Genomic DNA, 13,034 nt, shown 5'->3' on the forward strand with positions numbered 1-13,034 from the left:
ATTTTCAAAAGTATTTAAAATACGTATTACTCTATGCACCCACCCCCCTGCATCATAGAAATTATAAATACGCTTTCAACATTTTCATCAGTGATTATCATTTATCAAATTTCATTGATTAGGTACTTCATTACTTTATTGAACATTAAAATTAAACATTGCGGTCAGCACATACTCAACCAAGACCACCCACACACCCCCCTAATAATGGTGGTGCAGTGCACCAAAAACAGTATACTCAAACCACCTCTGCATGGAGACGCAAAGAAATTAAAAATATCCAGGACGTGTAAGAAAAGTTATTTTTATTTTTTTATAATTTTTTTTTTTTTAAATTTAAGTATTTCACATATATTTTGAGATTGGTATTTAGTTCTTTTTAAATTACAACAAATAAGTGATTGAGCATAGGTTATAAATGGATGTATATTTAAAGATTTTTCAGGTCGTTAGTCCCACGTTAGTGGACCGATACACTTCATGGATCGCGGTATTTCGATTTTCAAAATTATGATTTACTAAATTTAAATTTTCAAAGATTTTTCTTTGTAAATAATGCTTTTCTAAATTTTCACTCCGTATATAATATATTTTTTCCAAAGTTCAAATTTCCTAGTCTTGCAATGCGTAACGCATCCGTTTTTTAAACTGTGAAGTCCGCGATCATACGCAACCGATTATTATTAATTATTATATATGTCGAGAATACATTAATTATATTTGATTTTAGAGAAAACCGTCACCTACAATATTTTTAAAAATTGGAATTTCGCTAATTATGTGTGGGTACGGGAACAGATGAAAAAAAAATATGTAAATTCGCTTGTAAAATGTAAATTTAAACTCATTTACATAATATCGTCAAGGCGACCGCGATTGCGGCAGTGGCAGGTCAATGCCGTGTTATGGTTGGGGGGCCAGGAGGGGTTGATATTATAGAAGTGTGTACGGCGCGCGAGTACGAGTTCAAATGTCGGTCGACCAACTGCCATTGACCCAATACAATAAACAACACGTCGCGATTCAGGTCTTAGACCCCAAGATGCGAATTTTGGTAGAGCGAACGACCAACCACTGATCTACAGATACTGATAGCGATAAATAATAATATATTGTAATCATAATTTTTACCACGGTACAATCGAGGATTACTGTATTTGATAATAATACCTATGACAATTAATGACGACCATAGAAAAGTAAATAACGATGGTATTGCGTGTGATAGCCGATAGGGAATAGGGATATGATTGAGAGACTGAAAATAATCAAAATGTATAAAACAGAATGTTTTTGTATTTTATGATCAGTGGTATGACCATATTATTATATATATAAAAAATTCGGTGGGGAAAAAAGCGTACCGGGTTGTTAGTGCCATGAAATTATGGTTCAATACTCCTCCACTACTCCAGTGCTTTATTTTTCATACTGACTTAGACCAACGTATTTAAAGATGTCATACAACTAACTACCTATAAGCTTTAGCATATTATTATGCTATAAGCCTTCTTGTTGTTATCATTAAAGTTAACTTATAGCTTATATTAGCCCATACGTAGACTTGTATAATACTACACTATTATACATTATATATTTATATTACACATTTACTCTATTAAAGTATATAAATCTGTGCTACTATAGTGAGATTTGCCAAGTAGGCAATGTTTACTCATAGATATATACATAGAAAAATATAAATATAGATGTATACAAAACGTAAACATTGCATGCTTTCAGCATTGTATACGAGTATAATATGACGGGTAACTTCTATCAATATAGCCATTGTCCATTTGATCTGTCTACCAATTGTTGTACATAACTATATAGAAACATTGATACAGAATAAAATATTAATTAAATAATAAATATCATATTTTATTTTATTATGACCTTATCGTAAACTACAGTGATACGCGTTATCAAAATTGGAACAATACTGTGATTTTATTATCATCATCATCATCATCATTGAGACATAGTGGTTGTGTTGCCATTCGCCAATTCGCTATTCGCCATAGTGACACAGTCCAATATTGTCTATAAAAAAAAATCTAAATAGATAGGTAAATACACCCGGACGGCATATTATGTTATACGTCCAACACGCAAAAGAAGCTCGTCCGGCCGGCCGACCGCGTACGAGGAAATCGTGACGAACTTATAAGTTTTAAAATTCGGTCATTATCGTGTTCTCATCTCCCTTCTCCCTTACCACGACGGCGGACGGCCCCCACTCATCGAATATTTTCATCTTTCTCCTTCGCCGCGTCTGGTCACTGGCAAGAGGGAACAACAGAGCCTAAGCAGAAAGGACGTGCAATAACGTGTGTAACGTAACCCGCAGTGAGAAAAACGTGAACAGGTTGTGTACTTGTGTGTGAGAGACGGAAACGAAAACAAAAAAATCGAAACAAAACAGACGAATTTCATCTCTGGACGTAAGTACGTAATTACGTAACAACGGTCAACGGTACCAACTGGCAACTACCAAAGTGTTACCGAACAAGTGATCAGGCACACACGGCGACCGACCTGCCGCCGCCGATCCACTGGCGTCCGAGTTTATACTAATAAAAAAACAACAGTTCAGCCGAATTAGCGACAGGAGCAGCGCATATAATTTAAAACTCAAATGCTAATTTCAGTGTCAAGTTGAAGGCGTCGACGAAGTCCGTCATCGTAGCCTCATTATTTTCCTTGTGAGTATCTCGTAAAATTATGAGTTAACAAGTTAAATTGGGTTTAACCGACGTTCATTATTCTATTAGAAGGAGATAGGTTAATAAATAACAAAACAAATAGTATTGGACTTTGACGTTTGTACATAGGTAAGCATTTTCCTTTATTTTCCATCAGTTTTGTAATCGTTTTTACGGTTTTAACTAGTGTTTAATATCCTGCGATAATCAGACCGTCAGCACCCTAGGTCATTGTTCTGGAGATTGGTTCTACACATTTTGTTTATTTAATAATGTGGATAGTTCATCTACAACATCCAAGTTATGTATCCCTCTTTGATTGTTGATTTTATTTTCCCAATGTTTCTTTTCCTAATTACCACTAATTATTTTTGACAGTTTTACTCATAGAACTAGTCAATAGGTAGGTCTGGTTTTAGTCTAATCATATTCGACATATTCTTATATGTTTATGTAATTGTTTTTTTGTAAAAATATTAAAGTATTTGAAACATTTGATAGTTTTCTTTCCAGCGTTCACCAAGATGTTAACCTGATTTGTTTATTAATTTAAATAGATATACCTAATTTTGTTATTTCATTACTATTTGACAGTACATTTTTTAAATAATTGCATTTACATCACTCATTTAAATAAGTTAATTAAAGCTTTAAAGTATGTCAGATTATTTTTTAGATTAATTTTATCTGAAACTTTCAAACAAATGGAATGTCTGTATATTAGTATCTAAAATGTATTTAACTATTTAAGTTAAATATTGCAAAATATTGAAATATTGTGTTTTTCTTATTATTTCATTTTAGATATTGGAACAACTTTAATCATTATGCCTCCATACAATTCTGTAAAAAGTCTACAATCTTTAGCACTAGAACAGACATGCAAATACATATTAAACATATCTAACAACATAAAAAAAGATGTGAATGGTTCACGTGAATATTTTATTAATAATGTTCATGCTTGGGCTAGAACCAACATCTTGAACTATACCAAAGTTCTATTGTAAGTCAATATTTAAATTAATTATTAGATTTGTTTATTAATTAGTGACAAGGATTATGTTATAATAAATTCAGAATAAGGAATTTTAATTTACAAATTCAAGACTCAAGTTGGAAAACTCTTAAGGCCGTTTTTACAATGTCCGGTTAAGGCGTGTTTGAATGCAGTATTTCTTTTATGTTATCGATTGAATTCTGTTGGTTAGTTTTAACGGATACTTAACTGGACAATGCAAGAATGGCCCTTGGCCTTTTATATTTATAATAAATATAATATATAATACTAAATTGTGTTTTACATAATATTGTCATTTATTAATTAAATATTTACATATTATGTTAATTTAGGGAAAATGGTGAAAAGGATAATGAAATTTGGAGTGAACTGAACTGTCGAATGATTGACACAAATCCATACATAAAAATATTGAGTGCTAAACTTAGCATATGGCTAATTATATTAAATGCCATGTTGGACATTGGAGTTGCTCGATTACCACATTTATATCTTTACGCAGGTATGGAAGCAGAATTCCACGAGTTTGTTTCTATATTGAACCGTAATAATACTCATCTCAAAGAACTGTCTTTGACCTTTCTAGTAAGCCCTCATTGGTACCTTTGCATTTTGAACACTGATAATTTATTGCCTAATATTTTTTTGTAGATGTCAAGTAAAAGTAATTACACACCAGCAGTGTACACTTCAATGTATAACCTTCAGAAAACATTTCATGAAGGTCTAGCATCAAAACTTGTTCATCTAAAGCTTGGTTCTATTTGTGATAATGCAATACTGAAAACTATTGGTGAACATGCCTTATGTTTAAAACATTTAGATGTATCTGGTTCATGGAATGTCGATGAAACAGGCATTAAACATCTATTGTTTAAAGTAAAAATTCTTTCTCTATGATATACCATACATTACAGAGTCTAATGTAAACAATGTGCCTTTAGAACGATGTATATGTGGAGACAATAAACGTATCAAACGAAATATTATGTCAACATCTCAGTAATATGTATGACAATAAGTCTTTGTTGAATAACTGTTGTTTTACTCTGGAAGAATTGCGGATTCAGGATACAAATACGGAAGATGCCAGTTTACTGATGATACTTGCATGTGTCAAGAGCCTAAAAGCCTTAGGTGGTTTCCTTTATTTCAGGTAAGACAATGACAATCATTAATATTTTTGAATAAAAAAAGAAAGTAAAATACATTTGGTTATTAGGAACATTGGCGATGCTTTGGTGACTGTATGGGAGAACTCTCCCAAGCCACGTATATTCCAGTTGACTGAGTTGTATGATATGCAGTTGACAGGCAAAAAAATAGCCTCACTCAAGGAATGCCTACCATATCTAAAAAAGCTGTACACTCGACTGTCATGTGTCTGTACACCTGAAGATTTTGCAGATCCTGAACAGGGATCTATGTTTTGGGGCCGTGTAGAAACACTAACTATTGATCTTGATTACATGATGAATTTTCATTTTATCAACTTTGTGTTTAACTATGGTCGTAACTTGTCTGAACTTACTATCCTTGATCAGGTAAAATAATATACATCAAATAATTTATATTTATATGAATGTCATAATTTAGCATTAACATACAATTTTAGTTATCTAATATATAAAAATCACGTGTCACAATATAGAAAATGTATGTTGCCAAACTCCTCCGAAACGGCTTGACCGATTTTCATGAAATTTCATGTGTATATTCAATAGGTCTGTGAAAGTGAAATAAACTATTTTTCATACCCTTAGGTCCAACCCGGGGAGGTGCTCAAACGAGGATTTTGAGATTTATGGTGGAAATTTTTGTTTATAAATGGTTGCTATGGTTTTAATGTTATAATAATAATTATTGGTTGTCATTGGTTAATTCAGTTTAAATCAGTTAAATTATTATTATTATTAATTATTAATGACGTATAACGTATTAGTATTTTATTTGCATTTTGATTAATCAAGCATGCATAAAATCGGATTGTCGCATATTGCCTACCAATATGTTGCACTTATAGCCACTCATCGGTTGTGTCCGCAATCCACGTAGTCGGATTGCCTATCAGGGTGGTTGAATTGCACTTACTGTTGCAAGTTACATCCAAAAAGATTTGAACAATCACAATTTTTTAAAGAGTTATCATCTTTTAAGGGCAACAAAGTGCACAGATCAACTAGTTATTATATATTTATATAATATTTTACATAACATAATTTCTAGGAAGCTGATATAGATGTGGCCAAACTCCTGGCAGGTTGTCCAAATTTATTAGTGTTGAAAGGATTTTTACATATTTTTGAAATGCCAGTTGGAAAATTTACCAAACTGAAATCAATTGAATTACACATGCCTACCGTTGAAACAATTAATTGGTTTTTCGAAAACTGTCCTTGTTTAGAAGAAGCCAAGGTACGTCACTAGAATAAATTATATTCAATATAAATATTTATAATTACAATAAAATTAATTTTCAGCTATATAGTGATTCAAGACACCTTTATTGGAATACACAAGTGTTTGAGAGACCACCATTAATAATGTGCAATAATCTTAAAAGATTGGAGATTTCGTTCAACGATGAACACCCTATTGTAAGTTTTGACTATAAGATATTCTTCAATACATTATACCTATAATGTATGATTTTATTAATATATTTGTAGACTAACCACCAAACAGTTATAAAATTTATTGAAAAGTGTTCAAAACTACAACATTTGGGACGACTAGACAAATGGAACCTCGATAAGAAATTTGTAAAACAAGTAAAACTGTATATAAAAAAGATGAACTATGAGCTTAACATTTACTAGACAATAATATATAAATTTGTTGATAAGACTGATACACTAGATCTTAAATTATATTTAGTCTCCTTTTTTCTTGTTAACTCCCTGTATGACATTGTAAGGTATTTTTATACTTAGCTGTATATTTAAAAACTTAAAGTGTGTATTTTTTAACCTCACTGTGATGTATTTTGAAATTAATGGTATAACAACTATGTATGTATATTTTCATAATAATAATAATAATAAACTTATATAATATTGTAAATCCTAGAAAAATTTGTTATTGAAAAATAAAATAAACATTGTATGTAATAATATGTACATAATATATTATTATTATTTACTATTTTAAATAATAGATTTGCCTGTGTTCTGGGTATAACTGTATAAGAAATAACATTGTCCTATTTTTTGTAGAATTCTTAAATGTAAATTATCATATTTTGTTCCTTGGTAAAAAAATGTTTGGTTAGTACGATAGCATCGGATTGATTCTAGCAAGGCGTGTACGGACTCAATAAATATATTTATAGACCAACAACTAACGAGTTATATATTTTAACACCAATTTCATAAAATGATTTGCAAGTGTCATCATCATGATATAAAAGTCAAGTTTTCCTCTTGAAGAAAGACTAAATATTCAATGATTTATTTTAAATTTTAATTATAACATTCAAATATTTATTAGTATTTTACATGCATCAATAAATTAGAAAATATTAGATTTAACTAGACCCAAATGTAAAGTAGAATTGAAATTGATTACCTACTTAAAATTCAAATAACAAGGTTTTGTAATCATGATTTAAGAAGATGTATATTTGTCTTCTCTCGCTGACTCACGCGCAGTTGCAAATTTGATTCAGCATAACCATATTTGTGTTGTTGTTAGCTAAAGTATAATAGTGAATTGATATATTATTATCATTTTTCTAACATTAAAAGAATATTAGTTTTCTTATATTTCAATTTTGAAGCAAGATTTTTTTCTTGACTTTCAAAACTACTTAGAGTTTTCAATAGTACCAAATATATCCACTTTTCTATCAGAAAAGATGCTGATCTCGAAAATCGGAGCATTTTTACTACCTATCCCAAAAAAACACATACATCTTTGTAAATATACAATACATTCTTTTGCTCCGAAAAGAATCTAAAAGGTAGGCGGCGGTTACCACTATGTGCTGTAAAGTAGGTGTCTAAAGGGGTCACTTTACTGGATGTGTCAAATTTTATTCAATGATACAAGATCGTTGTATACGAAAAACAATTCAATAATGATATATTGCTATTGAAGTAATTTATTTTACTATTAGACATTAGCACCTACCTAATACAGTAGGTTGAATTAATTTTCGCCAAAAAAGTTGCAACTAAAAATGTCATTGTGTGTTTACAATATAATAATACATATATAATTTAAAAATCAAGTACCTATCCACGAATAATAATTTTACATTAGCTACAACGAAATTACGAAAAACGTTATTCTTCATTTAACTATCTAATTTCGTTCTAATTTGAACATAAAATATCTATAAAAAACTGTATTTATATATTTCTTAAATTGTTCGGTTATAGTATGAACTACCTACTTATGAGAAACATTGTTTTATGAAAATGTAAAGTATCTACGCCTCTACGGTTATTCGTTTTTATATTACAACAAAATAAAAAAAACTGTTCGATGAGAATTCGTAAATTTACCACTGGTGAATATCTAATGTAGAACGAATTTGAACTTCAAACGCTCATAAAAAATTATCGTGGATTTACGTTCAATTGTTTTTTTAAATTTACACCAACAGCAACTTATGAGTTATGAGGAATCTTGCCGGGCGGTAAAGTGGAAATTCCAAAAAGTGATGGGTGGCGCACATAGTGATGGGTGCACATATCACGCTTATCCTCTGCACAACCAGACACTGAAATCTATACCACGGTTGAAAACTGGTTTTTCCCGATTCTTTTGAAAACTACTGGAAAATATTTACTTTTGACATTCCAAAGTTGTACTCATAGGCACAATTTCAACTTTTGGCTTGGGGGGGGGGGGGGCTGAATATATTAAAGGCAAGCAGGCTAATGCAATATAGCATATTAAAATTGTATGTCCTAGGTTTTTGGGGGGCTTATCACCCCCCGCCCCCCAATTTGCACATATGGCTGTACTATAACTTGAATAGTTGAATAGTCTCTTATGGTTTCACTTTCCTTCCAATAAAAGAGATATTGAAGTAGGAAATCGGAGATAGGTGGCCCCGAAAGGTTATGACAAACAGCACACTAAAAAAATAGACACTGTTAAATCAATAAAATCATCGTTACGCTCAGAATCTAAAATTGTATAGGTTTTTATTCCGACCGAATCATATATTTTATTGCATAGGTAGTTCATTTGATTTTATATTTATAATGTATATGCAGTGTATTTTACACTTAATACTCTTATTTCTTACCAGGGCAACGTCGGACATGCCACTGCTACATAAGCGAAGCGTGATGAATTTATAAGGCAGCCGTGGGGGGGGGGGTGCTATAGGCCATTTAACCCTCCCCCAAGCCCGTATTTATAAAAAATGTATATTGTTAACAAAAAATGCATATTAAATCATTATAATATTGTCATATGGACTATATGGGCCATAGAGGTATTGTTCTATGATACGATGTACCTGCTGGGTAAATGGACTAAAAATAGACAACTTGAATTTGTGTTGTAAAAATTGTTGTTTTCTTTTTGTTATAAGATTTTGTGAAATTATAACTTTCCCCCCTCCTAACCAAGGCTCTGGAGCCGCCCCTGACCCTCCCATTCAACGCCTATGCATGGCTATAGTATATCTATTAATTATTATACTAACTAAATTTATGACGTATACTGTAATAATTGTGTAATACTCAATACTGTATGTTTAAGCAGTCATGAATCATGAGTATAGTCTTCATCACGATGACTGATTATACGATTTTATCACAGAATAAATTAAATTTTATTAATTTATATGTAATATATTATATAATAATTGAATTTATTATGTGATTCTATATTTAGTCAGTAACACGATTCATAACAATTTATTAGCAACTGCATTCATTGACATGGACGGCTCGTAAATAATTTGAACTCATTTTGTGGATGGCAAGTTGGTTTATATTATTTTTCTTCCAGGAACTTTCGAGAAAAGTACCCAAACCCGATAACATACTACGACATTACGTGATAACTGATAATGAACAAAATTGAAAATATTATTGTAAAAAATTCGAAATTTCTTCAAATAGGTACTAAGGTTTAAGATATCTCAAGATCACTTGCTCTTATTAAGAACTAAAAAATAATACTCACTATATATAACATATTCACTTTATTCCATAATATTATAATATGTCAACAAAAGTTACATATTAATGAGGCCTACATAATCCCAATGAAGATAAACGAGAAAAATTTATCTGCGTATTCGACATCGACGTCGCCAGTGGACAAGGAAGGATGGCTTTGCAAACGAGGAGAACTTAACAAAGGCTACCAGAAGAGATGGTTTGTTCTTAAAGGCAACTTGCTCTTCTATTTTGACAGGAAAAGTGATAAAGAACCACTTGGCGTTGTCATATTGGAAGGATGTAGCATTGGTATATTGTGTTAATGCATTATTTATGACTATTGGTATTAAATTAATTTTTTATTTCTTTTATTCCTTAGAGTTGGCTGAAAATGATGATCAGTTCAGTTTTAAAATTATTTTTCATGGCCCCAATAACAGGAGTTATATATTGGGAGCCGATAGCCAGGAGTCAATGGAACAGTGGATGAAGTCGTTGGCTTGTGCCAGTTATGATTACATGAAATTTATGGTGGCTGATTTACAAAGACAACTCAAAGAACTGGAAGGTATATTAATATTCATTTTTACCATTACTACGACTAATGCTAGTGATAGTGCTAATACTCTATACTATGTTCACCGAGAAATGTGATTGAGCACAAACCAAAACGTGTAGTACCCAACCTCAACCAAAGTGGACTGACCTTTCCATTCCTTGGCTCCAGTCTTATGTGGAAAGTAAGTAGTAACCACATTATCAAGGTGAACAGAGTATACAAATTAATTAAATATGCATAAAGTTATGCACTTAAAAGCAAAAAATATGCATTTACATTTGTGATATCATGAATTTGATTTATAGCTTTCATATAGTAATAAATCTAATGAGACTATAATAGATGCATGTGCAACAAAGTTCAAGCGCTAATCATTACCATTACATTATTATAGTAACAGAAATTATTCATCACAATTTAAGTAAAATGTTTATTTTATATTTTTGCATAGAATCACCTGTTCGAGTAACTCTTCAAGTACCAAATAACCAAGTAACTAAAAAAAAAGAATCAAGTGGTCAATCATCACCACAGCCACCTCCCAGAGGTCGCAATAATCCTTTCAATAAGCCAGTGAATAGTCATCAATCTCCTCAGCGTAAAGATATAGTTTCATTCCGTAAGACATTCAAAGAATTACACAACCAACTTGGCAGACCTATACTTAGAGATAGAAACGAATGGAGGTTCGGATTGATGAAACAAGAATTAAAAACTCAAGAACCACTCATTACCTTATGATATGTTCTATATTTTTTGTTGTATAATGTTATATAATGTTTATACTATAATTTTATTTGTTTGGGATTTTTTTGTGTTATACTTTATGGCTCTATACAGAATCTTTATTTATTATAATATACAGTTTATTTTTTAACCATATATGCTGGTTTTGTATTATAAATTTGTAACACAAGGGGCATCTATATAAGGCTTTAACTTTTTTTTTTATTCAAAATAACCAATCTATACCTTAGGCCCTATAAGAGGCTTATGTGGTTAGAGTATACATATAAATTAATTTTAATAATCATTTACACAATTAAAATAATTAAATATTAACAGGCTACACTTGATGTGAGAAGTCATCCACTAATGACACTCACTGATTAAGGCCATAACTAAAAAAAAAATTTGGAGAAGGGGTCCAACATTTTTTTGGTATAGGTACTGGATACAAATAATTTTTACGTTAAAAATACAATAACTCTTTATTCTTGTTATTACTGCTTTAACAAAAACATAAAATGTTTACAATATTCACATATTTTTTAAAAAATTCGAAGGTATGAGGGTTGCAATGGCCTTGCAACTATATAACATAAAGAATAAAAACATAAGTATTAATATATCACGGTAAGCTTTGTAGCAAAACGTTTTTCTGGGATTTTATTATTATTTTACCTATCTATTAGCAATATTACTCTCCTGAGCCTTATGTAGGAGGAGGGGTAATATGTTACCTCAAATTTTTTATTTTTTTTTGTAGTCTTTATTGTTGTAGTATAGTGTAGTGTACAAAAAATCCTTATAAATTTATAAGTAATGCCATTAATTTACTCCTTTATAATCATAATCTCCACTGTTTCCCATTTGTATAAGGCCAACTTATGGCTTGTTTTGTTTTATATGATGTGTTTGATGAAAGCTGTAAGTTATGTTTATAATACAATAACACATATTAATTTATTAGTAATATTAATTAATACATTAATCCATGGCTTACAATAATGTTAGTACATTGTTATGTTATAACTAGGGCTGTGAATTTGTAGGAAAGTGCATTTTTTTTTTTTGGTGATTGTGAAATGTAGCTTGAATTATGTAACTACGAATCCATTTATGAAACTTTTACTTTGCATTTTTCGACGTTTTTAATTTTTTTGCATTTATAGGTTATAATTTAATTTTTTAATTCATTTTCCGGTATTTTTAATAAAATTCCGTCAATTGACATGTTCGGAAAAAACATTTTTTTGTCTAATGCAATAGTAAAGACTAAAGATGAATAAGGTACCCACAAATAAATATATTTAAGTTTGTTTTATTATTTTAACAAAATAAATACATAAAAGAAATATTTAAAAATGTTTCAGGTAAATATTATTTTATAAAATTCAAATTCAATCAATATTTTTATTTTTTTTTTTTTTTATTAAATAAACACATTTTTTACTAATATCAAATGTAATGTACTATTGTATAATTTCCTATAGTACCAATATAAATATGAAAATTAAATTAAAAACCATGGGTGAATTTTATACTATTATTTTTGGCATTTTTTGCATTTTAAATGCATATTTTATTGTATTTTTTAAGGATTTTTAGTGCATTAAATTCACAGCCCTGGTTATAACTTATAATATATATATTCAATATCCATAGTTGCTAACATAAATACAGCCATAAGAAAAATGTATATTATGTGTAGTAAACACTTTAAGAACAAAGGGATCATAAAGTATAATAGGTGATAACTGATAAGTATATTATATTCTATTATAGAATTGTAATATCTAGGAATGAATAATTATTGTTTCGGCTACATCACTGTTACAGTCTATTAATATAAGTTACCTATCTGTTTACTCCACATTCCACAACAAGATAAGATC

At 30.3% G+C, this 13,034-nt stretch overlaps 2 protein-coding genes across 3 annotated transcripts; both read left to right on the top strand.

Moving 5' to 3' along the window:
* The first annotated feature begins 1,980 nt into the window (after positions 1-1,980).
* Positions 1,981-6,887, top strand: LOC100161830. Of its 2 annotated transcripts, none has more exons than XM_001950035.5 (9): positions 1,981-2,708; positions 3,513-3,714; positions 4,062-4,314; positions 4,381-4,608; positions 4,674-4,885; positions 4,952-5,273; positions 5,956-6,144; positions 6,210-6,326; positions 6,399-6,887. In XM_001950035.5, exons 2-9 carry the CDS (start codon positions 3,536-3,538, stop codon positions 6,546-6,548), a joined length of 1,650 nt encoding a protein of 549 aa, XP_001950070.1. In that variant the 5' UTR covers positions 1,981-2,708; positions 3,513-3,535; the 3' UTR covers positions 6,549-6,887. The 2 variants fall into 2 exon arrangements, with proteins under 2 accessions (XP_001950070.1, XP_016655869.1); XM_016800380.2 differs by lacking the exon at positions 1,981-2,708 and adding an exon at positions 2,710-2,837.
* Positions 6,888-9,759: 2,872 nt separating this feature from the next.
* LOC100163889 (sesquipedalian-1-like) lies at positions 9,760-11,296 on the top strand. Its single transcript, NM_001162119.2, is given in 3 exon segments — positions 9,760-10,166; positions 10,237-10,425; positions 10,868-11,296. Coding segments are annotated over 3 exon segments (684 nt in total). The 5' UTR covers positions 9,760-9,961; the 3' UTR covers positions 11,158-11,296.
* The last annotated feature ends 1,738 nt before the right edge of the window (positions 11,297-13,034 follow it).

This window comes from Acyrthosiphon pisum, chromosome A2 (genome assembly GCF_005508785.2).
Source record: "Acyrthosiphon pisum isolate AL4f chromosome A2, pea_aphid_22Mar2018_4r6ur, whole genome shotgun sequence".
Taxonomy (NCBI): Eukaryota; Metazoa; Arthropoda; class Insecta; order Hemiptera; family Aphididae; genus Acyrthosiphon; species Acyrthosiphon pisum.